The sequence below is a fragment of the Cladophialophora immunda genome (assembly GCF_000835495.1).
Source record: "Cladophialophora immunda strain CBS 83496 unplaced genomic scaffold supercont1.4, whole genome shotgun sequence".
NCBI classification, from domain to species: domain Eukaryota; kingdom Fungi; phylum Ascomycota; class Eurotiomycetes; order Chaetothyriales; family Herpotrichiellaceae; genus Cladophialophora; species Cladophialophora immunda.
Window position 1 is genome coordinate 3,331,569 of NW_015622544.1, and position 23,911 is coordinate 3,355,479.

At 51.4% G+C, this 23,911-nt stretch overlaps 8 protein-coding genes across 9 annotated transcripts; 4 read left to right on the forward strand and 4 right to left on the reverse strand.

The window, feature by feature from the left end:
* Positions 1 to 386: 386 nt before the first annotated feature.
* PV07_07521 (uncharacterized protein) lies at positions 387 to 1,850 on the reverse strand (the record flags this gene model as incomplete). Its single annotated transcript, XM_016394615.1, has 7 exons — positions 387 to 778; positions 851 to 918; positions 982 to 1,176; positions 1,230 to 1,408; positions 1,476 to 1,543; positions 1,593 to 1,629; positions 1,683 to 1,850. The coding sequence occupies 7 exons, from the start codon at positions 1,848 to 1,850 to the stop codon at positions 387 to 389; spliced, it is 1,107 nt and encodes a 368-aa protein (XP_016248034.1).
* Positions 1,851 to 3,540: 1,690 nt separating this feature from the next.
* On the reverse strand, positions 3,541 to 4,699 carry PV07_07522 (uncharacterized protein; the record flags this gene model as incomplete). The annotated part of the gene is made up of 2 exons (XM_016394616.1): positions 3,541 to 4,146; positions 4,196 to 4,699. 2 exons carry the CDS (start codon positions 4,697 to 4,699, stop codon positions 3,541 to 3,543), a joined length of 1,110 nt encoding a protein of 369 aa, XP_016248035.1.
* Positions 4,700 to 5,762: 1,063 nt separating this feature from the next.
* On the forward strand, positions 5,763 to 9,227 carry PV07_07523 (uncharacterized protein). The gene is made up of 5 exons (XM_016394617.1): positions 5,763 to 6,123; positions 6,173 to 6,803; positions 6,860 to 7,096; positions 7,146 to 7,910; positions 7,974 to 9,227. The coding sequence occupies exons 1-5, from the start codon at positions 5,997 to 5,999 to the stop codon at positions 8,950 to 8,952; spliced, it is 2,739 nt and encodes a 912-aa protein (XP_016248036.1). The 5' UTR covers positions 5,763 to 5,996; the 3' UTR covers positions 8,953 to 9,227.
* A 943-nt stretch (positions 9,228 to 10,170) lies between these two features.
* PV07_07524 (uncharacterized protein) lies at positions 10,171 to 12,136 on the forward strand (the record flags this gene model as incomplete). The annotated part of the gene is made up of 4 exons (XM_016394618.1): positions 10,171 to 10,624; positions 10,739 to 11,201; positions 11,297 to 11,320; positions 11,371 to 12,136. The coding sequence occupies 4 exons, from the start codon at positions 10,171 to 10,173 to the stop codon at positions 12,134 to 12,136; spliced, it is 1,707 nt and encodes a 568-aa protein (XP_016248037.1).
* A 1,331-nt stretch (positions 12,137 to 13,467) lies between these two features.
* PV07_07525 (uncharacterized protein) lies at positions 13,468 to 18,470 on the reverse strand. Its single transcript, XM_016394619.1, has 2 exons — positions 14,095 to 18,470; positions 13,468 to 14,029 (listed from the first exon to the last, which is right to left on the reverse strand). Exons 1-2 carry the CDS (start codon positions 18,283 to 18,285, stop codon positions 13,790 to 13,792), a joined length of 4,431 nt encoding a protein of 1,476 aa, XP_016248038.1. The 5' UTR covers positions 18,286 to 18,470; the 3' UTR covers positions 13,468 to 13,789.
* A 252-nt stretch (positions 18,471 to 18,722) lies between these two features.
* Positions 18,723 to 20,037, forward strand: PV07_07526 (uncharacterized protein). The gene has a single exon (XM_016394620.1). The coding sequence runs from the start codon at positions 18,812 to 18,814 to the stop codon at positions 19,910 to 19,912; it is 1,101 nt and encodes a 366-aa protein (XP_016248039.1). The 5' UTR covers positions 18,723 to 18,811; the 3' UTR covers positions 19,913 to 20,037.
* A 237-nt stretch (positions 20,038 to 20,274) lies between these two features.
* PV07_07527 (translation factor GUF1, mitochondrial) lies at positions 20,275 to 22,621 on the reverse strand. The gene is made up of 2 exons (XM_016394621.1): positions 21,829 to 22,621; positions 20,275 to 21,778 (listed from the first exon to the last, which is right to left on the reverse strand). Exons 1-2 carry the CDS (start codon positions 22,533 to 22,535, stop codon positions 20,515 to 20,517), a joined length of 1,971 nt encoding a protein of 656 aa, XP_016248040.1. The 5' UTR covers positions 22,536 to 22,621; the 3' UTR covers positions 20,275 to 20,514.
* On the forward strand, positions 22,619 to 23,911 carry PV07_07528. Of its 2 annotated transcripts, XM_016394622.1 has the most exons (6): positions 22,619 to 22,797; positions 22,845 to 22,870; positions 22,920 to 22,945; positions 22,996 to 23,034; positions 23,083 to 23,331; positions 23,381 to 23,911. In XM_016394622.1, the coding sequence occupies exons 1-6, from the start codon at positions 22,737 to 22,739 to the stop codon at positions 23,667 to 23,669; spliced, it is 690 nt and encodes a 229-aa protein (XP_016248041.1). In that variant the 5' UTR covers positions 22,619 to 22,736; the 3' UTR covers positions 23,670 to 23,911. The 2 variants fall into 2 exon arrangements, with proteins under 2 accessions (XP_016248041.1, XP_016248042.1); XM_016394623.1 differs by having other exon boundaries at positions 22,845 to 22,945; positions 22,996 to 23,331.

Consider the following 23,911-nt stretch of genomic DNA (forward strand, 5'->3'; position numbering starts at 1 on the left):
ACATCCATGAAAACCAGTTCCGGCATAGCACCTAAAATATCTTGGGCGGTGGACGGATGTTTTCAACCTGGCGCCGTAGCCGATCACGTAGCTGCGCCGCCTCTTTGGATCACCAATGTGAGTTCTATTCGCCAAATGTCAGGACTAGGAATTGGATGGCTAAGGCTGGCTGGTTATAGATGGGAAGTCTCCTGTTCACATAGAACCCTCGTGGTAATTCATCTTCGTCACCGCCAACATACAGGGGTAAAGGGAAGCCTCTGTCTAGATTTGTCCTGACACCCAGGAGCAAGGGCCGCCCTCACGTGGATACAGACAGAGCCTCTTGACCGATATTCCTTGTCGATGGCTTCACATTAACCCCGCCACATGTTTTGAATCAGCACCTAACTTTGCAAGCCAAAGTCAAATGTCCCGTTGCGAGGCTTCCTGTCAGCCAAATCTTTCGTTATTTCCGCCTCCTCATACTCCAGCGTGACCTTTGTCGTCTTCATGATCCCTGCACCCGATTCCAGGATCTGTTCTTCATCACTTGCCGCATCACTGTACGGACCCCTCGGGCGTCCGGCGCGGTTGTTCATTGGGATAGCGGCACCCCTCCCACTCGATTTTTGGGCGTTCCCGTGGTAGTAGCCATCGGATTTGGCGGAGGACGATTTCATTCCGAATATCTGTGGGAGGAGTCGCTGCAGTGGAGTTTTCAGGAGGGGGAGGGAGGCACAGATGATGGACACATCGACCTCAAGGAACGTCCAGCTGTTGGATTCCGCTTGGTAGTCTTTATATGGATATCTGTTAGGCGTGGGTCTTCCAATGACGGCTGTTTGGTGTAGAGAGGCTTTGCACTTACAAACTGAGTCTTTCTGAGAGGTAGTCGGACCAAGCATAACACATCGGATAATGGTACAAGCCATGACGCTGGATTCAAAATGATCAGCACAGATGTCCGGACCAGCTGCCTGACCGGACAGCAAAACCTACAAGACCCCCAGACTGAAGACAAAGATCAACCCCAGCTTCTGCGACAACGGCAATTTCAGTCTGACGATTTGATTGACCGGCATAGCGATGAGAACCAGGTCCGCGACAATGGTCAACACCGAGTTCGCGTACCATAGTTTGCCGATATCGATGCAGTGGCCGGGCAGCGTTTTCTTCCAAGCCTTTTCGATCGGACTAGACAACATTAAGGACGGGCCCTTCTTCATTGTGGGAAATTTTACACTTACTCGCATTGCCAGATACTCGTGCAAACCGCTGCCGTGCAGTACGCCACCACGTACCCGATCACACTCCAAGCCAGGATCTTGAATTTTCTGGTCGGAAAGATTCTGAGGTATAGAAGCACAATGGTGATTTTTGTCATTCCGTTGGCGAATTTGTACAGAAGCTGGGCGACCCAAAGCCACTAGAAGACAGCAAATCAGCATGAGGGGGTGCGCCAACGAGGTGATGGGGTGAGAACAGAATCCCACCTCAAAAGCCAGGACTTTATTGTGTGCGTCGAGCTGTTTCGTGTGCAGTCCCATGCCGTAGTAGACCTCTGGAACAAAATGTCAGTCTGTCGCGGGCTGCTTAGGGGATACCCATACCCATATTGAAACAGACTGTCATCCCAATCGCCAGCGCCTGTTACTCTCAGTATCGTTTCAAAGCAAAGACGGGGGGAACACAGCTCAGACCAGAGATATAATCAGCGTATAGTCATCCCAGCCAGTCCGTCGATGGACCAGAAAGCGCACAAGCAGTCGGCAAATGACGAGGAATCCGGCAATGGTGCACATGATAATGCTAACGTGTGCCAGCCGCTGGCCATGGGGATTGGGAGGCAGCCCAGCCGCCGTCTTCATCTCGATCTTGCTTGATCGCAGCGTATAAATGAGCGTCGCGATTCATGGAATCGTGAAAGGCCTCGAAGAAATTCGAGACAGGTTGCAGGCTCGCATATGAGTCGAGAAGCATCGGGTCTCGTCTGTCTTGACCACTTGCCACCATCGCTCCCTCGAAATCGAGCCGAGGGCCTAGAAAGATTGCCTCTACGAGACACAGTGGTCAGTGGTAGTGACTAGCTTGGAACGGGGTAGCTTGGGACCTGTAGGTACTAGCTAGGCACTGCAGGCTTTGAAATGGACGATCACTCCTCGAGAAGCACCGTTTCCACTACTAGAAGGCAGAGTCGTCCTCCATGTCGCAGGGGATTTTTTGGTTCAGGCCGGCCCAACCTACTAGGCTAGTCATACAGGCTGGCCCGTTTCGAACACCTGCAGCGCCGTTGCCAGCCATCAGGGAGTGCTCACTCCGAGCAGCCTTCCACTTTCGCAGGCTAAAATTCACTGAAGGCGGCAGGGAAGTCATGGATCATTATATCTGATAGTTGAACATCCTCAAGTTGACGCACCGTCAGCACGACCCCAACTGCTCGGTCAACAGGCTTATGATCTGCCACAAATACCTGACAAAACTTTATTGTATCAGGCGACTCGAGACCAGCCAAGAAACGGGTTGCATGCCCGATTGAAACGCACCGGAGGCCTTTCCCTGCATGAACTTCCGCGCGGCAAAGGGCCTTACTTCCCCTGTGAAGAGCCCTTGTCTCCAGCTCGCATTTTCTATGGTGTCGCAATCGCCCAAGGTGGACCTCAAAAACGCCCCCTGGCGCTGTCGGGCAGCAAAGAGCGTCTGGGGGATCACCAACGGGCCGCGAAGAGGATCTTCAAGGCGCCTGCTCTGGCCGGTCTGATCTGTGTCGGACTCACATGTTTGCGAAATCACTTGGGGCCATAAGGCAAGCTTGTCGACAATGGAGGGAAAGCTCGGTCTCACGACTGCCAGGTTGTCCCCTGCGTTTGGCTATGGCTTAGTCGTACGTAGGGAGGCTTCATTCACGCCTCGGCCGTGAGTTGGAACCAAGGATAAGTCACGAAGATCTTTTCCAGACTCATTGAAAGGAAGATTATTAGTGCTATACTAGCCTTGCACCGCTCTGTCAAATATCCTTGTAGAAGTCTGTGTGGTGCAGTATCAGGAGATGATTTACAGTTAGCTGGAGCAACTAAGCTGCCGGGATGGCATCCGCGCAGGGCTTGCCTAGATGTGGTGTATAGGCCGCCTATCCTTGTGCTTTAGTTCCACGGAGCTCGGGCTTGACCCCTTTTCAAAACGAGCTGCTTTCCTGCTCTTGTTCCAGCCCCAATTCCAGTCCCCTCAGTCTGATAGCCTGGTATACCTGTTTTGACAATTTAGCTCGACTTCCCCAAGCGGGGAAACAGGGGCAGAGCCAGGAACCAGGAGCCAACACACTCCACTTCACTTCCCTAATCTCCGATTTCGCAACTCGTTCGAGGTCCAGGCCCAGCACAACATGTTCCACGTGAAGGGGTTTTCGTAGTCAAGGTATTGGGAACTTTTCTCCATTCCGTCAACATGGACAGTTGGCATTAAACTATGATGTATTATGTATAAAGTCTGCGCCACAAACGGTAATCTATGTCTATAAGAAACGCAGCCTCTGCAACGTCGAATTGAATCATCCTAGTTACTTCAGCATTTGCTGGACGGCGTATATGAGACCAGAGAGCTCAATGCTTCATCCAGGAGAGAGTAGTCGATGAGCTGACCCGTTCCCGGAATGATGGCATCTGCATAGCTGAAGCCTGTAGGCACCGACGAGAAGCCGCCGAACTGACTCCGGACATCAATCACATTCAATATGCCTTGACGGTTGACCGTGAAATTTCCGCCTGGAGATGACGTCTCGCCGGTCAATGGGTCTGTCGCAGAATTGTACGCAGAAGTGGCTGCGGCCGTTGATACGTTGAGCTGCTTCGCGATCGAGTTGATCGAACACGTTTTGTGGGAAGGGCTCGCTAGGTACTTGTTTGCTGCGTACATTGCTGATGTAAACTTCCTCGCAAGCGCACGCTGCGTGGAGTTGTTGAGAGCATCCTCTCGGATGGTAAATGCCGAGGAAGTGAATGGTTGGATGAAGTCGACAATTGAAGCCAGAATATTAGGCCGTTGTGCAGCAGGGAGGACGCTTCCTTCGCTTGTGAAGGGATACGTAAAGATTGTGGCGTAGACGGGAGTACCATCAGGAAGAGAACCGTTGACAAGGTCGGCATATCGGATCACTGTCGAACCAACAACCTGAAAACAAGGTCAGCACCAGTCAGGAATCGCAGGGGCTGGAACTTACTTGGAAGGTATAGTCGCCGTTCTCAAGATAAAGCCCATACAAAGCAAGAACTTTTCGAAGGATGTACGCGTATCCGCTCACGGGAGAATCCACCATCAAGGCCTTGCCTTTGAGTTGACTAATAGAAGTGATGGAAGGGATCGATGCAATCGTCAGCTCCGGTCCGCCGTCGAGTTGACCCGTGACTGTGAGTGGCTGCTGCTGATTGAAGCGAAGGTTGACAGCGTTGTCGACAGTCCCCGTCATGATGTCGTATCCGCCATTAAGTAATTGGTTGTACCCATATGTCGAGTTTGGGACTTGAAGATAGGTGACATTGAGACCATAGGCTTGGAAGAATCCAAGTTGATTAGCCACTGAATAGGTGGCGGTTTGCGTGAACGCGCCGTAATTGATGGGTTGGAGCTTTTTCGACAGCGAGTCGGTTGACACGTCAGTGGTGCTCGAGTTTTGCACCTGGGCGTAGGCGGCAACCGCTAGAGTAAGAATGTATAAGATAGACATGATGACACACAGGCGAAAAAGAATGAAGAATGAAGAATGAGAGCCTATGGCAACGTTGTTGGCCGACCTTTTTATGAAAGGAGGAGCTCGAGATTTCCACGTGGACCCGGCTCATGTACCACGCAGTCGGGCAGGGACATTGGATCCTCTTTGGCGATTTACCGACGTCCGAGATATGGCAAGGCAAATGATAAGAAAGGAGACGATCAAGCTTTTGCTCGGCGAGGTCGCTAGAACAATGAACGAAGCTCGCACTACTTCCGCTGGTGTAAAGCTATGCTGGGGAGGGCAGTGATTGACATTTGTGAAGACTGCGCAACAGGATCGCTTACACGGCTAACGGCCGTCCGTCAATGCCAGGTACATAATTTCCAGGACAGAAGCTTCGTTAGCCAACAACGTGTTTTGATTGCGCTGAGGCTTGCATCGGCATTACCATACTATCGTCGTTTCGCAAAATGCTCCCTTCGATCTGTGAGAGTCTCAAAAGGGAGATTTGAAGAACCCACTCGGGCACTCCCCGAAATGACAAGCACAGTGCCTCACGAAGCCCACGTCGGGGGTCTTGACTTTATAACCCCAACTTGGAGCAGAGGAATGAAAGGCAAACAATCGACTTCGAGGAAGAGGGATTGTACAAGGAAGAGGGAAGGCGGGGTGTTCTCATGGCGGCATAAAAGCGGCGACTAGCCAAGCCTCGCGCCATACCCGAAATATCCACGACACTAAACCCAAAATGGACTTAATGTCACGTCTAATTAATCACTGATTGCCCCCGGCAAATAGGGGTCCCATTGGCTTGCTCTCTTACGTACTCTGTACCTAGAGACGTACAACCTGCTTAAGAAGAGGCTATACGCGCGTGGAAGGTGCTGAACGCTGAAATTCGTTTACTTATGTGGTGATCAGGTGTGCTTGGAGGATTCAAGATGCAATACCGCCAACTGCCTCGGCAGCAGTTGCCTGAGGTAGGTTTCGGGGACCAGAACCGACCTCAGGTGATGATTGCGAGAGCTCACTCCCGCCGCCTCCGCAAAAAGCATCTAATCAACCATATTTGCTCAAGCTCGGTATATCGGACCAGATCTGATGCCTTCTAGTTGTTTGCAGCCAGCCAGGTCTCGTGAACACTTCCGGGCTCTCCCATGGGCCGGATCCAACGATGGGTGCAAATTAAGAGGTAAGCAAAATTCTCGACATCACTGCAAGCCTGCGAAACACTCTGGGAGCGTGGAAACGCCTCTCGCGGACTCGCAATACAACAAAATGTGCTATCTTCCCTCAATGGATTAAAGAGATGTCTCAAGCCAGCCTGTGCGCCGACGCTGCCGATCGGACAAATCTTAACTATGAGAATGCGCCTGCTTTGCCTCCTCCACTGCTTTCCCCACTAAACAGATTCACGACCAGGGCAGACATAGACGGTAAAATCCCCTCACCAGAGTTCCTCTTTGGTATCTGACGGTGGCATAGAAAATGGCCGCATCAATATTGACATCACACGGACTAACACTATCAACTCTGACCATCTCTATCCTCAGCTTCAGAGCCACCTGGAGAGAATTGTGGATACAGATGGATCTTCCTCGGAAGGGTCTTCGCGGCCGCTTCCCCAGCTAAACGTCGTGATCCAGATCGTAGGATCAAGAGGCGATGTTCAGCCGTTCGTCGCCCTGGGAAAGGTGCTTCGGGACGTTCACGGCCATCGCGTCCGTATCGCCACACATGCCGTTTTCAAGTCATTCATCGAAGAACAGGGATTGGAGTTCTTCAACATCGGCGGCAATCCCGAAGCCTTGATGAGATTCATGGTCAACAACCCTGGGCTCCTCCCTCACTACGAGAGCCTGCGCAGCGGTGAGGTTTTGAAGCAACGAAGGTGTCTCTATGAAATTCTCAAGGGATGCTGGAGATCATGTATCGAGGCAGGCGACGGAATGGGACCACGACCAACGAATGACGACTATGCGAGCCTCTCAAAATGGAGTCACAGTCGGCCGAACGCGAGGCCTTTCGTTGCAGACGTTATTATTGCAAATCCCCCGAGCTTTGCCCACGTGCATTGCGCAGAGAGGCTAGGGATCCCATTACATCTGATGTTTACGTATGTTTCCCTGTTGAGGCAATTGTCCGGGCTTGAACTAATGATCGAGCTCCCAGTATGCCATGGACGCCAACGCAAACATTCCCTCATCCACTTGCAATCATACGCTCTTCAAGCTTGGACAAAGGATTGGCTAATATGCTATCCTATGTCCTTGTCAACAGGGTGATTTGGCATGGTCTAGGAGATGTCATTAATCTCTTCCGTCAGCGATGTCTCCATTTAGAACCTCTCAGCATTATTTGGGCTTCCGGGATAACTCATAGCGATGATATACCCTTCACTTATGCGTGGTAAGAAGCAGCTATGTCAATCCAGTCAATTGTGTGCTTACGCTTTTAGGTCTCCAGCTCTGCTGCCAAAGCCTCCTGACTGGGGTTCCAATGTTTCTGTGGCCGGATACTTCCAATTACCGCCATTGGCCGCTGCACCGAAAGTACCTGAACGGTTATTGAAGTTCTTGGCAGACGGTCCTCCTCCAGTTTATGTTGGGTTTGGCTCCATTGTCGTGAAAGATCCCGAAAAGATGACGAAGATTATATTTGACGCCATTGCAGAGGCAGGTGTTCGTGCACTGGTCTCGGTTGGATGGGCCGGCCTTGGGAGCGGAGAGGTACCAGAAAACGTCCATATTATATCCGATATTCCGCACACCTGGCTCTTCGACCAAGTCTGCGCAGTCGTGCATCATGGAGGCGCCGGAACCACGGCAGCCGGTCTCTTGGCCGGAAAGCCAACGGTCATAGTACCTTTTTTTGGGGACCAGTTCTTCTGGGGGAAGATAGTCGCCCAAGCCGGCGCCGGACCACTTCCCGTTCCCTACAAGTCGTTAACAGCAAAGCGGCTGGCCACCGCCATTACACAGGCCTTGCTGCCTTCCACCTTGGCGACCGCTCAAAGACTAAGGGAACGAATGCGACACGAGCGCGGAAGTGAAACCGGTGCTGAGATCTTCCAGGCCAAGTTACCGGCGGCCAAACTGCGATGCTCGATTCTCCCACGTCGTGCAGGAATTTGGAAAGTGAAGAATACACGAATCCGACTCAGTGCGCTCTGCGCGACCACCCTGATTAAGGAAGGAATACTGCAGGAGGATGATCTCGAACTGTGAGAGACCGCACGAGAGGCCGCTGTCTCTAACAGGATAGAGCCGTTTCTAACAGAGGGCAGATATCGATCTCAGGAATACGAGCTCGAGCATGGGCCGTGGGGCCCGATTTCCGGTACCCTGTCCACATTAGTCAGTGCTGTTGGGCGATTAACCCAAGAATTCGTCGAATTGCCAATCAACTTGGTGCAGACTTTTCAAACACCCAAGCCGGAAACTGCTGGGGCTTGTGATTCGCTGTCCCCAGGCAGCATTTGTCCCTTGACGATTTCCTCGACGTCGCCGCCGTCGTCGCCGACCCCTCCTTTGGAGAACGACAGGGCACTCCGACCGCTTGATTCTCGCACCTCGTACGTTTCAGAATTATTACAGAGACGAGCCGTCAACAAACAACTCGAAGCCGAGCTTTGCGGCTCTTTTGACCGTCGACCGCCTTCTCGCCGTGCCCGACGTGAGGGTCAAAGCCTTCAAAGGGACGGATCAAGCCCGATTTTGCAAACCATGGCAGACATTTCTGTTGACATATCGTCCAACTTGGCGTCTTCGCTGACCAACATCGCCGACGTGTGCCTCAAGTTCCCCGCCAAACTAACCATGTCCATCGCGCTCGGGTTCCACAACGCGCCCAAGCTGTACGGCGACAAGACCGTCCGCCAACCTCCTTCGACACGGGTGAAGACATTCAAACATGGACTCGAGCACGGCGCACGGGAGTTCCAGACCCAGCTGTCCGACGCCGTCACTGGGGTGGTGCTGCTCCCGCTCCACGGCGCCAGAGACGGGGGCATCGTAGGATTCACCAAGGGTCTCGGACTGGGAGCCGGTGGACTTGGCCTCAAGGCCATGGCGGCACTGTTTGGGTTTCCAGCGTACACGCTAAAGGGACTCCACAAGGGATTTCGGTGGCGCGAGGCCCTGGATTTTGACCAGTATATCCACGCGGCGAGGATGGCGCAGGGCGAGGAGGAATGGAACAAGGCCACAGTGGAGGAGAAGAACGATATCGTACGGCGCTGGGACGAGCTCGCCCCGGTGGTTTAACAACGATTGTGGAAGGACGAATACGCATGCAGATGTCCAGTCAGGTTGAATCCAGGGAGAGGAAGTGATTGGTGCGCTGAAGACAAACTGCTGGGTGGAATCCAGCGACCTTTGAACGACTCGGTTATATACCCAAACATTCTTGTTTCCGGGTGATAGTCGCTAGAGAGGGCCGAATTAAGTGGCGTCCATGGTTAGGTGGCAAAGTAGAGGCCATGTGACTGTGGACTTGCCATAGACCCTACAAGTTTCATTGAGGACACACTCGATCTCCAAGCTACACGAACATCCTTCTACTGTGTAGACCACACGCAACGACGACTTCCAATCTGAAGATCATCATCCCACCTTGGTAACTTCCATTACTCCTTTAGGCAAGAAGTTTGTGGGGTTGGACTTAGTCATCCGCGAGGCCCTGCATTAGGGGATCGTGGCGCCCGCTGGGGATAACTGGGGGGGGTGTCCTGGAGGGAGAGGTAAACATTGTTGTGCCGGGTTCCGAGTCTGGGTGTACTGATGTACTTCTGTGTCCTGTGACATTCGGGTCCTGGGGCAAAGCACGGATTCAAGTACAGACCTCGCGGGATTTGGTACGGGATGGCCACCCTTGGAAGAACCCACTGCCTCGAATAATCTACATTTTCGAGGGGATACTTATGCACACAAATCCTTGTGCTCGCCCTTGGGTCCTGTCGTCTTAGGCATGTGGTCCAGCATGCAGCCACGCTCCCCATCCATTCCCACCCTCCTTTAGGTCCAGCTCTGTGGTGAGGTCCCAAGCCACGACTTACCTGCACACTTATCTAAGCGTACAGATTCGGACGGGATCACAGGCTCCTAGCCGGTTTCTGGGCACAAGAACTCTTAGGTAAATCCTGCCCGTTCTAATGATATCTCGTCGTTCGAGCGCCCCATTACATAAGGTAGGCGAACCCTTTTACCGGCATTGGTTTAGGCAATTTCAGCTTCTCGCTTGGTATCCCCCCAGACAACCGTAAGAAGCGAGGCACTTGCAATGTTAAGGCACGGGGTCTTCCCCTCCCTTGCTCTTTCCAACCTTATTTGTGCTTCAGCCTGCCAGAAAAAGCCAAAGATGTAACGGCTTGTCCGCTGGGTATATATGAACACGTGGAATTGGGGAACCCGCGCTGAAAAAAAGGATGAGGAAACTCCCCTGAAACTGTCTCTCCCCGCTCGAACCTCTTTCGTGTCGAAATCATGGTGGAGATCCAATTCCTCCTGGTGAAGCCTGCCCCAGGCACAGAATCTCGCCGAGCACAAGAGTTGCGAGACTCAGCGGCCCGATCTCACGCAGCACGGATTACCCACAACAGAGCCAAACAGCAGCGGAAGAAAAAGAGCCGCGAGGAGGAAGTTGATGAGGGAGAGGGTTTCGATTGTAGTTGTTGTCACCGTGCATCGTCCATTACGACAAAGGATAGCAATGCCATATCACGATGGATTCACACACATAGCAGCGACGCGGTCTTCCACCGTCCATCTGAATGGGGTCACGGGCACAATGACAGGCCTCAGGTCGGCCATGCTCACGGGGATGGCGTTCAAGACCAGAGATACTTGTGGGCAATTCTTGGCCAGGGGAGGCAGGACCCGTTCGGCTCGTACGCGGGCAGCAATCTTCCTTGTCGACTGCTTGCTGTCCTAGAAGATGGTGAGTAAAATTGCGAATATAATTGAAGTCTACAGCACTGCCAGACAGTTTCACTCCCAGCCCGAGAATATCAGACCAGCCCAACTTCAGGACCGCTGGGCTAACTCGGCATAGCTTACGAAGTTGTCTGGCCAAAGATGGTCCAGTCCGAGGACAACCAGCTGGCGGTGACGAAGAACTCTTGGAGGCAGGCGGCGGTACAATACCCTTTTCTGTTTCATTGCCAAGTTATGGGTGCCGCGGGGGCAGCCTTGAGCATTTGTCAGGATGAAACGGCGGTGAAATATCTTTCCTTGAAGCGACTCGAGCACCAGATGACCGCCGTCAAGCTCATCCGTGAAGAGCTCCAATCAATCAACAATGGGAGATCAGAGCCATCAGATGAGCTGATCATGGCAATTCTGAACCTCGTCACTTCGTCTGGAGACGTCAACGAGCCGCCTGGAGAGGAGGTTCATCCCAAGTCACCGCTCGCACAGGCCCAACCTGTTGGAAGGGTCAAACTGAATGATACACATCTTCAGGCCGTGCATATGCTTATCAAACGCAAGGGAGGACTGCAGGGTTTGAAGTCATAGTAAGCCCCCCCCCGGGATGATGAAGCCGCACCTCTTCTGGGAAGTCGGGAATACACCGTTGCTTGTGTGATTTTCCAGTGCTAACGAAGAATAGTGCTTTAGCATATATGGTCGAGGTGTAAGTGCTCGAGAAATCCACTTGGATTGGTCTTGGCTGACGGCGCGTAGCGTTGACATTTATGTGTCCACCCTCAAGGGCAGTCGTCCGCTATATCCATGGATGCATGGGTCCCAAGACCTGGTCGCCAAGGGCAAATGTATTCCGGATCAGCATGCGAAAGGGCTCTCGAAGGTCCTGGGGTCTGGCTTGACGCTGCTGGCCTCTATCGACGTGAAGGTGCATCGGCTGTATCTCGAAGCCTGCGAAGTCACCATTGCCCTAGACCAGTATCACCGAGGTGCAGAAGGACACCCTGCATTGTCCGATCTGGTCGACGCCAGAAACAAGACTCAACACGGCTTCTGTAGCCTGGCCGCGGCCACAGACTCGGAGACGGACTCATTTGAAGCCCTCTACGAGCTCTGTCGGATAGCGGGTTTGATCTTCTGCGACATGGTGATACTGCCACTGCCATACAGCAGTGGCGTCAAACCCCGCCTGGCCCGTCGACTTCGTGCCGTTCTAGAAGCCCCTAGTCTGCGCATATTTTGGAAATCAGCCGTCTATGGCGATTTGCTGACGTGGGTTGTCTTCATGGGAACGATAGCCGCCACATTCACAAAAGCTCGAGGATGGTATTTGCAGCAACTACGAGGGTTGGTTGACGATCGGCAGCTTGACTGGGACGGATTCAAAAAGCTGATGAAGACATTCCTCTGGTGGGACTTTACGTTCGAAGTCCCTGCCGCAAGGATATGGAAGGATATCAACGCTCTAACATACGAATCAAGCGTACCCTGCCGTGCTTCAACAACTCTCAACCAAAAGACGTGATCCAGCTTGGAGAGAGCGAGCACGGCAAGGTTTAGCTATCGACATCGAGCAGGGGAGTCAGGACAAGCCTTGTGCGTGTGGCGTCCAATTCCCCAAGCTTTGGTCCAGCTTGCCGTCATCAACAGTTAAAAACTCCACCGCCATGCCACTTTCCCTCCGGTGGACGATTTATACCATCGACATCAAAAGAGAACTCCATCTCGAAATTCTACTTATATGGTTCCACCGTCTCGAATCAGACAGCAGATTGTGTGCCATAAGCATAAGATACCTCTCCGACCTTATCTGCCAATCCAGGTTCAACGGCAGAAATGTCGGACTTCTGGAAATGGAGAGAGGGGAGCTTCTTTATTTCGAAGATGGCAACGTTCTTGGTGATAAAGGACCTTGGATCGGTACCGAACAGCAATACCTTGTGTTAGGCAGAGACATCTCTTGTCTTGAACGAGGTAGAAGATAGGATCTCCGGCTAACTTGCTGTTCTCCAAACCTCTCCGAGGAGGAGCAAAAAACTTAAACACGAAGCAGCTCAACTCTGGTTCGTGATAAGCGAAACTCGCCCTTTCGGGTTGGTTTTTCTCGGCCGGTTTTACTACGGGTAATCTTTACTACGGGGTAATATATAAGTTGAGTCGTCGTCGTCGTCGTCGTCGTCGTCGTCGTCGGAGGAGGAGGAGGAGGAGGAGGAGGGAGGAGGGATCGAATCGGGGTCCTGCTGCCTGCTAACCCGGTGTTAATTTGACCTGACAGGACCTAGATAAATACTGGCAAGTCGTCGGATTCGAACTCGATTTCGCCCTTGTCGAGGTAAGGGGTTCTTTGCGTGGCAGAAATTGGGGAGAGTAATGTGATAAAGGTGTGAATTTCGTGTGCAAGTTTAGGTGGGTTCGTTTGGACCGCACCTTGGTGGTACAGTACGTAGGCGCAGGGCTGAACCGGCAAGGCTGAACGATATCTCCATCACCGCATTCAATATGTTGGTTGGCTCGGTTCAAACAACACAGCCCCCAGTCCCGAAGAAAATACATCAAGGAAGTGTCTGTTCAGGGCTCACTATCCCCATCCAACCATCCCTCGGAGAAAACTTTCAAAGTCCTGAAAGATGCGTTCATCGTTAACGATTTTGGCACTGCACATCGTCCACCAAGGCGCCTTGGGGGAGTCAACGCATTCGAAATTGTCACGCCTCCGAAGGCGGATACACGAGGCACGGCCCGCTGAACGGCGAGACGACAGGGATCGCTTATTTTACACGGGTCCCTCGCTCTGCTTGTCGTCCATGGACCTTTTCTCGAAACGCGGGTGCAAAGGGGCTCTGTTTGGAACGAGGGTGAGATGTCGTATGTGTATATTCCACGCACTGTTGCGCACGGGCTACTATCTTCAACGAAAGAGGTCCCGATTTCCTGTCATGAATGATTACAGCTGGTCAATATAGGCAAGACTTCCTCCCCATATAGAGTATCATTCAACCGATATAATCAAGCGCTCAACTTGCTTCCCGTATGCCAACTGTACAAAACTTCAACGTTGCTCCATCATACAGGCGTTCAATATCCAAAGATCATAGCAGAAATGATGTCATGAAAGTCGTCGATCGAAGGCGCCGCCTCGGCACTTTCATTTCATCTCCATCACTGAGTCGAGTGCCATTCACCGAATTTGGCCTGGTTGTCCAGTGGTCGTTCTACCGTCACTCGTGGGCTGCTCTTGCCTCCGACCTCCCATAGCTAAGTAGTCTCTGTTTTCCACTGTGACACTCTTCGTCATATGGTTTACCTTGTAGATGCCCACCAGTCGCTCCGCCAGTTCGAACATATTGTTTCGCAAGGAAATGACAATGAACTGTGCGTTTTTGGTTCTCTCTTTGATGTAGCCCGCGACGATTGACACCTGTAAAAAGATTGAGTCAGCCTTTTCTGATACCCATCAATGACCGAACTAGGTATACAACTTACGTTTCTGAAATCCAAAGCCGCATCAATCTCATCCATGACGTACAAAGGTGTAGGTCGATACACATGGAGTGCAAACACTAGGGCGAGCGAACTCAATGTCTTCTCGCCACCAGACAAGTTGCCAATGTTCTTCCAGCTTTTCTTGGGAGGCATGACGGAAAATAGGATGCCCTCGGAAAATGGATCGAGACTGTCCACAAGTTCGAGTTCGGCATTGCCTCCAAGCGTGATGAGCTGGTACATAGACTTCAGGTGCGAAGAGATGGTGGTAAAGCCCGTCATGAACTGAGTAAGGCGAAGATTGCGTAGATCAGTAAGACGTGTTTTGGCCGCATCCCTGGACTTCACTGCATTCTTAAGATCGCCTGTCCGGGAAGCCACCTCTTCACATCGACGCCGGTATTCAGCTATGACGCTCAAATCAATGCTTGAGGCATTGGACACCTTTTCTTCGAGTGCCGCAATTGACGCCACAAGGTGATCTTTGTTTTTGTCAAGTAGCTCGTCGCGGGTAAATGTTTGCAGTTGCCTTCGTGCCGGGGTGGAAGGGGTCTTGGGCTGCTCTTCATGCTGTCCTTCGTCGACGTCCATTGCGTCCGGGTCTGTTTCAGGAGGTGCATCAGGCATGTCCTCATCCGCCGGTCGCTGGGGCTGTTGACGGTCCTGATCTTGAGATAGAGCTTCCAGGTCGGCAGTGTCATGTAATGTAAGCTTGGACAACTTCTCTGTCCAATAACGACTCTTTTTCTGGTTGTCTGCCAGAACCTTGTTGTTTTCCTCGAGCTTGTTTTTCATCTCGATTTCAACAGCCCTTGTCGAATTCAGTTCGGCCGTTTGTGCATCAAGGTTCTTCTTCAAATCTCCAAGTTCGTCCTTCATATTGCTTTGTTGTTCTTCAGCTTTATCCACTTGGGCCCGCAGCTCCGCGGCAGCAGACTTGTGTCTCTCGATATCCTGTTCAAGCTGCTCAAGGTCTCTGGATAGAGATTCAAGTTCCTTCTCTGCATCCGACTTCGTCTTTTCGTTCTTGACCTTAAGCTTCTCTTTTTTCGTCTTGGCTACTTCTGCGTTGGAGATGTCGTCATTCAACATGTCAATTCTTTCTTTGAGGCCATCGACTCGAGCCTTCTGAGTTCGGAGCTGAATGCCACCAACTTCCATGATCCTGTCCTGCAAAGCTTGGATCTCGGCCTCCACACTAGCCGTCTCAGAGTGCAACTGTTCAAGCTCCCTGTTCATTGATTCGATGTGCGTTTGGAGACGTACAATCTGAGAGTCGTCCACTGAGGTGCTGGCTAGCTCGGTGGTGAGATCCTGGATTCGTCTCTGTACGTCTGCAATATTCCTGGTGCAGGTCTCTACTTCGAGATTGGTCTTCTGAATAGCAGTTTCCAGCCGAGGGATTTCTTCTTGCTTTTCTCTGAGGCTTGCCTCGAGCTCTCGTTGTCTTGTCTGGAAGGCCTCGAACTGCTTCTCCAGCTGATCGCGTTCGTTCTCGAGCTTCTGTACTTGGTCTTTCGTAGTGTCTGAAGCCAACTTAGACGACATGGCACCTCGTGCAACACGAGTTCCACCGCCGCTCATAGTGCCAGAGACGTCAATCAATTGACCGTCGAGAGTGACCACCCGCCATCTCTTGGCACCATATGCAATACGATTTGCCTGCTCGAGATCTTGCGCAACTAGCGTATTCTGCATGATGCTGTAGAAAGCAGGGGCAAACCGCTCATTCTTTGGCTTGATGAGGTCAAAGAGTCGGGGTACATTCTCGGGAGTTTGTATAGGAGACAGATCGCGCTGAGCCAGTTTGTCGAGAAGAATGAAGTTGGCTCGTCCTAGATTGTTCTTTCGGAGGTACTCAATACACAGCTGGCCAACTTCGACATTGTCGACGACCATGTTTTCCAGTGACGGACAGGCTGTGGAAATGGCAACGTCGAACTTCTCATCGATAGTACCCAGATTGCCGAGGCGACCGTGGAAGCCATCGATCCGACCCGAATCCCGAAGGCGCAACAAGCCCTTGAGCACGTTGCTTTGGTTCTGACTGGTCGCGAGGCTCGCACGTGCCTCATCAGCCTTCTGCCGAGCCGACGAAATCTGTGACCGGACTTCTGGCTCGCTGGCAGCAAGTTTCTGCAAAGCATCTTGGATCTTCCTAATATCCTTCTCCAGTCGGGCCTTTTCGTATTTTCGTTGTTCAATTTCTTCGAGCTTCGTGGTCTTGTCTGTTTCAATGCTCGCAATCCTTTCGTTGGCCTGGTCTATGGATTTTTGGCCGCTGTTAGCTTTGTCCTTGAGGATGTCAAGCTCGGATTGGGCAACGGCGATTGCTGACTGCTTTTGGTTGATTTTTGCGTTCCATGGCTCCAACGACTTTTGTTTGGCTGCGATCTGATCGGACAAGCCCTGAGTCTTCCCTTTGAGATCATCCCTGATGACGGCCAGCCTTTTCTCCTCTTGTTCCATCTCTTTCTCAAGTTCAAGGACTTCCGCACCTTTACGTTGGACATCGCCCGCGTGCCTTTCGACAAGACTTTGAGCTTCAGATGCAGCCAACCGGCTAGAGGTGGCTGTTTTTTCTGCCTTTTTCTGTTTTCCGCTGATAAATTTGCGCTTCTCGTCAAACTTGACACTCTCCTTGTCGAATTTAGCTAGCTCTTTATTCAGGTCCTGGACTTGCTTCTCAATTCGCTCATACTGCTTGACAGCTTTGTGGTAAGCGTTCTCGAGATCTCTGATGGCATCCTCATTACCAGCATGCTTCTCTAGCTCGGCATTGAACTGTTCCTGAATTTGCTGTATTGCCTCTTCTGTGACCTTGGTGTTGTCTTCGCATTCGGCAATATAGATCTGGTACAGGGCTGACTGCTTTTCTGCCAGCTCGTTCTCGTCGCGGATAAATGCCAGAGCTTTGTTTTTCTTGTCTTCGAGACTATTCTTTTCTTTTTCCACATGCTGAACGCGGCCTTGCTTCTCAACGCAAATCTCATTGAGGCTTTCAAGCTCGACAGCTGCTTCTTCGATAGGCGTCTTGTACTTCGAAGTTCCAATGATGTCCTCAAGGTACTCCAACAGTCCATCGTCGTGCTCGTTCGCAGCTTTTGGCTTCATCTGCGCAATCGACTCGACCTCACCCTGTAAGATCAAGAATCGTTTGTGGTCGAGGTCGATACCCTTGTCCTTCAACAATGTCGTCACTGTAGTAAAGTTGGTGGTCCTGCCGTTCAAGTAATAGTTGCTTGAGTTATTCTTGAATGCTTTCCTAGAGACCACGAGTTCCGAGTCTGGGACCACTTCGTGCTTCCCTCCTGGTAGATCAACGATCTCTTGAAAGTAGACCTCAACCTCGCAGAAATCAAGATCTTGGTGGTGTGCCGAGTTGTGGATCAGCGCCGAGATTTTACCCTGTCTCATCTTGCTCGCCCTGAAACCGAAGACAAAAAGCAAAGAGTCAATGACGTTGGACTTTCCAGAGCCATTAGGTCCAACGACTGCAGAGAATGAAGCATGAAAGGGCCCCACTACCTGCCTCCCAGCATAGCTTTTGAAATTTGTCATGACTAGTTGTCGAATGACCATCCTTGACTTGGGTCCCGTGGGCTCTTCCGCAATGGGAACAGCCTGTGCTCTTGCCCGTATAACAATGTCCATAGGCTTCTCCAGCATTGGATCTGCCGGTCTTATCGGCTTGCGCAATTCATGATCCGCCTCCAGCGGCGCGTTCATGTTCAATGCCTGGCTCGTGATGTCCTTCAGTGGTGTCCCAGGTAAGGTGTCGTGTGCACTGCTGGTGGTGCTATCAGGAGGGAGCAGTTCAGGTAGAGGGGGTGCGACTGAGGATCTCCGGCTTTTTCGGGGAGCGACACTCTTTCGTTTTCGGGGCGATGCAGTCTTCGTTGGAGAGGTAGGGCTGCTAGAAGGCATGGTCTCTTCTGGATCGAATATCTGCGAAGGTTCGATGCCCTCGCCAGTCTTGAACTTGCGCGAACGCGCCGATTTCTTTGGCGATGCATCGACGTTTGCAGTTGTCTGTCTTCTCGTGGACCTGCGCGGGCTTCGCTTCGGTGCAGGCGTAAACTCCTCGTCGTCATCTTCCTTAATGAGGCTCAACTCATCGTCAGAATCCACCACTATAACGTTTTTGCGCGCAGCACGACGCGTTGGTCGAGCTGGGGATTCCGCCGACATCTTGAACTGGCTCTCTTGAGGTGTTTGGACGTGTGCCGCTTCAATGGAGAACGCTGATTGTTTGTCTATGTTGACATTGACGAAAGAGGAAATGGCCTAGTCAGTGCCAAGCATTGTCCCTGTACTGTGGCTGATCGGATAAACCTTCCTCCGTCCGCGTTCCAGGTTCAGGCAGCGAGGTGAACACCAAACCACACGACGACGATTCCCCAGAGCTTGCGATAATGAATCGCAGCGTGCAAGCCAATACATTTATGCAGATTCAATTGGCTGCCTTGTGCCAAAATGGGGCAGTGCAGCTATCCAAGCGCATTCACATTCAACAGTCACACCCAAACCGGGCGCAAGGGCCGTGGCTTAGACACATTCGGCACTGCCACCAGTGTATCTTACCGAGTAAGGGCCGTCTACTTATGTTTTGTATATGAACCCCGTGCCAGCCTGATCGCCATGCAAAGCGCTTCTTCTCTTCCTGCGATATGATCAAGTAAAGTTTATTCAACGACTCCTGAAACTACTCTCATCAATGGCCGTGACCTCAGCGGACAATCTGCCTACCGACGCCCACCAGCATGTCGGCTTCGTTTCTATCAGCCCTGTGCGCGGCACCGTGGAACTCGTGTGGGCCTGCGCCTTTACAATCATACTCTGCACTTGGAATATTCAACATCTCACGATTGCTTCTCCCTACAAGTCCGCTTGGATTGTCATGGCCCACAAGATCCTTTGGGCACTCTTGACCGTTTTTGCCCCGGAATTTACATGTTTGTGGGGCATCCATGAGTATATTTTTGCTCGCATCCAAGCCCGGACGATGCAGCATCATGGATTTGGCTGGTGGACGATGAAACATTCATTCTTCGCCAGCATGGGCGGATACCTATTGGAGTACCAAAATGAAGGCCAGATCATTGTCAGATCGGAAGAGATACTGTGGCTGGCAACTGAAAAGTTGTTAGTTCTACCAGAGATTAAATGTTCGGAGATAGACGGTCTGGCTAGTGAGGACACCTTCCAAAAAGCAATTACTGCTGTGCAACTTTTTTGGTTTGCTCTCCAATGCATTGGCCGCGCCGTGGGACGGCTGGAGTTCGCTCTGTTCGAACTCACAACGCTGTGCTTTGTCAGCTACACGATTATCACTTTGTTCTGCTGGTGGAAGAAGCCCGGCGGTGTTTCTGTACGAAGCAAGATCTCATGCCCCTCGATCAGCGCCCAAGATGTCGACAGAATGCTCGAGAGCACAAAGGGCGAAAAACGTTCGCTGATGCTAGAATTACATATACGCCAAGTGGACTTTGATGACAATCCTCCCATTGGTGTCTATTGGGAAGCCATGTTGATTGTTTTCGTTGGAGGGGTTGGGGCATGGCATATTGCTGCATGGAACTACTCATTTCCTAGCTCAGTGGAGAGCATACTCTGGAAAGTGTCCAGCGTTGTCGCGACTATGGGGCCGATCATTCTCTGGTACGCGGTGGATTTGGGTTTCCCCTTTTATTTCATCTTCTTTGCTTACGCGACAGCACGGGTATTCGTTGTGGTTGAGACAATCATATCGTTGCGTTCAGCGCCGGCAGGGATTTACGAGCGTGTCAGGTGGAGTGACTTTCTCCCTCATGTGTGAAAAGATATACTTGCATACTGGTCTGATCAATAGCTGCTGTGTTGAGCTTCTGCCACTTTGCTGCGAAGTTTGATATCTGAATCCTTGCCAGACAGCACTGCCTTCAAAATATCATGACATTTCTCCACCTGAAGCAGGCGATGACGATCTGAACTGCTTTTTTTCTGACAACTATAGAGCTCACAAGTAACGCGGCTTGCTTCTTATCCCCTCAACTACGGAGCAGTTCGCAGGTACCCGGGCCTAATCTTCCTCCATTCGATTTCGACAAAGTCTTGCGTATTGGCATGATCTTTTGTCCCAGCTGAGAAGGAGTAGCGCTACAAGGAAATTCGTAGTTCTTATCCAGCCGCGTTTGCTTGCTGTTCTGTTCGTCCTCCAGTCGTCACCGTTTTCAGAGACAATGAGAGATCACTAGTGCCCGTTAAGAATCTGCTCAAAGTCACGAACTATATGTGGCTATAGAACGGCGGGCCATGAAGCCGATACGAGTGCCTTGAAACAAAAAGCCATGTGAGAGGTGAGAAGAAGATAAAAGAAAAGGCTGGCTTTGCTCGGGGATGATAGTACTCTCGACATGTGAAGCCTCTATTTCGTCCTCTCTATTTCGCCAGAAATGCCTGGAACGCTGAGTGCTCAATAACCACATTGCCGACAGCCTTAAGTTTCTTCCTTCCCTCTTTCTGCTTTTCCAACAACTTCATCCTCCTCGTCTTATCTGCTGCGTGTAACTTTGCAGTGACATCCTTCCTGAACGGTTTCAATGTTTCCCGCGCAATGATTTGTCGGCCGACGGCAGCTTGAATTATCACCTCGAACATTTGCCGGTCAACATGTTCCTTAAATTTCTCCACCCACTGTTTCCCTACGTGCCGTACCTGGGAGTGATGCATGACGCGGGAGATAGCATCGACCGGTTCTTTATTGACAAGCAGTTGCAGTTTCACAATGTTGCTGACGCGCCATTCGGCTTCTTCGTAATCGAGGGTAGCATACCCTTTCGTGGCCGACTTCAGTTTTCCGAAGAAATCGTCCACGAGATGAGCCAGGGGCATTTCGTACTTGAGAATGACTTGAGAGGACGTGAAGTATTCCATGGACTTTTGTTCTCCTCGGTTAGCCTCGCAGAGTTCCATGACTTTTCCCAGGTATTCTTCGGGGAAGGTCAGGGTTGCTAGGACGTAGGGTTCGCGGAGTTCTGCCACATTCCTGCGTGTTTCCTCGCTGTCGGGAAACTCAGCCGGATTCGTGATGACTTCCTCCTTGCCATTCTTGTACAGTACTTTGAACGGTACTGTGGGCGGAGTGATGATGATACTTGCCCCATGTTCTTGTCGAAGTCGGTCTTCAAACACGGAGCAATGTAGTGTTCCCAGGAAACCCAGACGAAAGCCGGCACCAAGTGCTAGTGATGACTCCTTTTGGATGGTGACACTTCTATCGTTCAGCAAGAGATGGTTGATACTGTCCTCAAGGTGTTCAAATTCGCCCTGGTCCACTGGAAATGCAGCCACGAAGACCATCGGTTTGGGTTCTTCGAAGCCCGGCAGTGGTTTGACTTGGTTTTGGAATCCGACCTTTGTATATGTATCTCCGATCTTGGCTTCGCTACTCTTTCTCATCGAGGGATTGAAGTAGACGTATCCAACTTGTCCAGCCCGAAGGACCTTTTGAGGGGTTTGATCTGGGTACATAATACCCACCTCGCCCACAGTATACTTGAGGCCTGTCGCGAAAGAGATGATCTGATCTCCCGCACGAAGTTCACCATCAAATATGCGCACCAATAGAATAACTCCCTTGTAACTCGAATACCAGGAGTCGACTAGAAACAGTCGCAACGGCTTCGTTTGATCTCCCACAGGGCTGTCATGGTCAGCAAATACTTCCCAATGAGAACATGTCTTGCCACTTACGCTGGAATCTTTTCGATGACAGCCGGGAGGACACTCTCCACGTTCAGCCCAGTCTTCGCGGACACCAGAACAGCCGAATCAGGATCCAATTCAAAGGCATCATGCATTTGTTCCAGAGCCCTCGGAGGGTCGGCGTGGGGTAAGTCGACTTTGTTGATCACTGGGATCAATGATAAGCCTTGCGCGAAAGCAAGATAGAAATTGGCGACTGTCTGGGCTTGGACACCTTGACTGGCGTCCACCAGCAGTAGCGCCCCTCCACAACTGGCATAACTTCGCGAGACTTCTGCACGAAAGTCAACATGTCCAGGAGTGTCCACAAGATGCAGCAGATAGTCTTCTCCTTTGTGGTTGTAGATCATGGAACATGTTTGAGCTTTGACAGTGATGCCCCGTTCTCTTTCTACATCCAGCTTGTCAAGGACTTGCTTGTTCGAGCCCGGTTGGATGGTACCGGTCAGCTCCAGAAGTCGGTCGCTCAGTGTACTCTTGCCATGGTCAACATGCGCAACGATGCAGAAGTTACGGTATCGCTCAATCGGAATGGCAGCGATTCGAGTTTCGAGGTCGCCAGGAGGTCCGTTGTTTGGCGCGTGCCGGAAAGCAGAGGTTGCAAAGGACCGCAACCCCTGTTTATGCCACGTTGAGGCAGAAGCGGTGCTTATCGCAGCTCTTCGCCGTGCAAAGATCTGCAGCCATGATCGCATGGGTCAGAACGATTGGAGCGTTGACGGACATTGACCCTGACTGCGCTGCAGAGGTGCTAGAAAAACTCGCCGGTGTTAAGGGTAAAAATTACGAGTTTGAAGGTTAACGATTATTGCCTGGTCAACAATCAGGATCAACACAAAACCCCCGGATTAACATCAACCACACTTTACTCTGCACTGTGGCACTGAACACCCAACATGAGCAAGATGGCGGTTGACAAGAAAGACAAGTCGCAGTTGCACAAGGTTGCACTTAAAGGTAAGATCATATTGATCGCAATAACGATGATGTACTAACGGACGCAGGGTCATCGAAGACAGTCGCAGAATTCGTAAGTGCAAGCCGCCCTGATTTCACACGCGCCGAAACTGAGAAAACAGTTCGAATACTCGATAAACACGATACTGTGAGCCATATAACTGAAAGACAAGAGGATGAAATAATCATAAATTACAGGTTCCAGAGAGGCGTATATCCCGCAGAGGATTTTACACCGTGAGCGCTTCGAAACGCCTAGCGAAAAACTCTGACTAGGGATTGCAGGGTCAAGAAATATGGACTCAACATGCTCGTGTCCTCGGACGACCAGGTCAAGGCGTACATCAAGAAGATCATGTCACAACTGAACAAATGGATGGTCGGAGGCAAGATCTCGAAGTTGGTGGTGGTCATCACAAGCAAAGAGACGGGCGAACACGTCGAGAGGTGGCAATTCGATGTACAAATCTTGGGGAAGTCTTCGAAGCAGCGGTCCTCCAAGAAGGCAGCAGACAAGGAAAACACAGCACCCGAGTAAGCTACGCGCCGACGAGGCTCCAGGATAAGTCTGACAAAGAAACAGTGAAGCTGCAACAGAGGAGATCGAACCCGAGAAGACCGAAACACAGATACAGGAAGAGATTCAAGCCATCTTCCGCCAGATCACAGCGTCTGTCACATTTTTGCCGGTGCTGGACGGGAACTGCACCTTCAACGTGTTGGTCTACGCTGATGCAGATTCCGATGTCCCTATTGAATGGGGAGACAGCGATGCCAAGGAGATCAAGAACGCAGAAAAAGTCCAACTACGCAGTTTCAGCACCAGCAACCATAAGGTAGATACCATGGTCAGCTATCGATTGGCGGAGTGAAACTGGCAAGGTCTTTGGGGGCAGCGCGGAGTTTCGGGGGTCTCGTTGGAATTGATGATAGGTCTCAGGACATGACTGTCAACTTGAAGTAGAAGCAACCTCGATACTGATGACATCTGCGTGATTGTGCGAGTTATGATTAATGATGATCATGATTGGTTCGGAGGGGTGAGGCTACTCAGCCTTGTAGAGTGGGGTGAAGTTGGAGAAACTTTTTGCGGTCGCCCACCATGGTTTCTTTG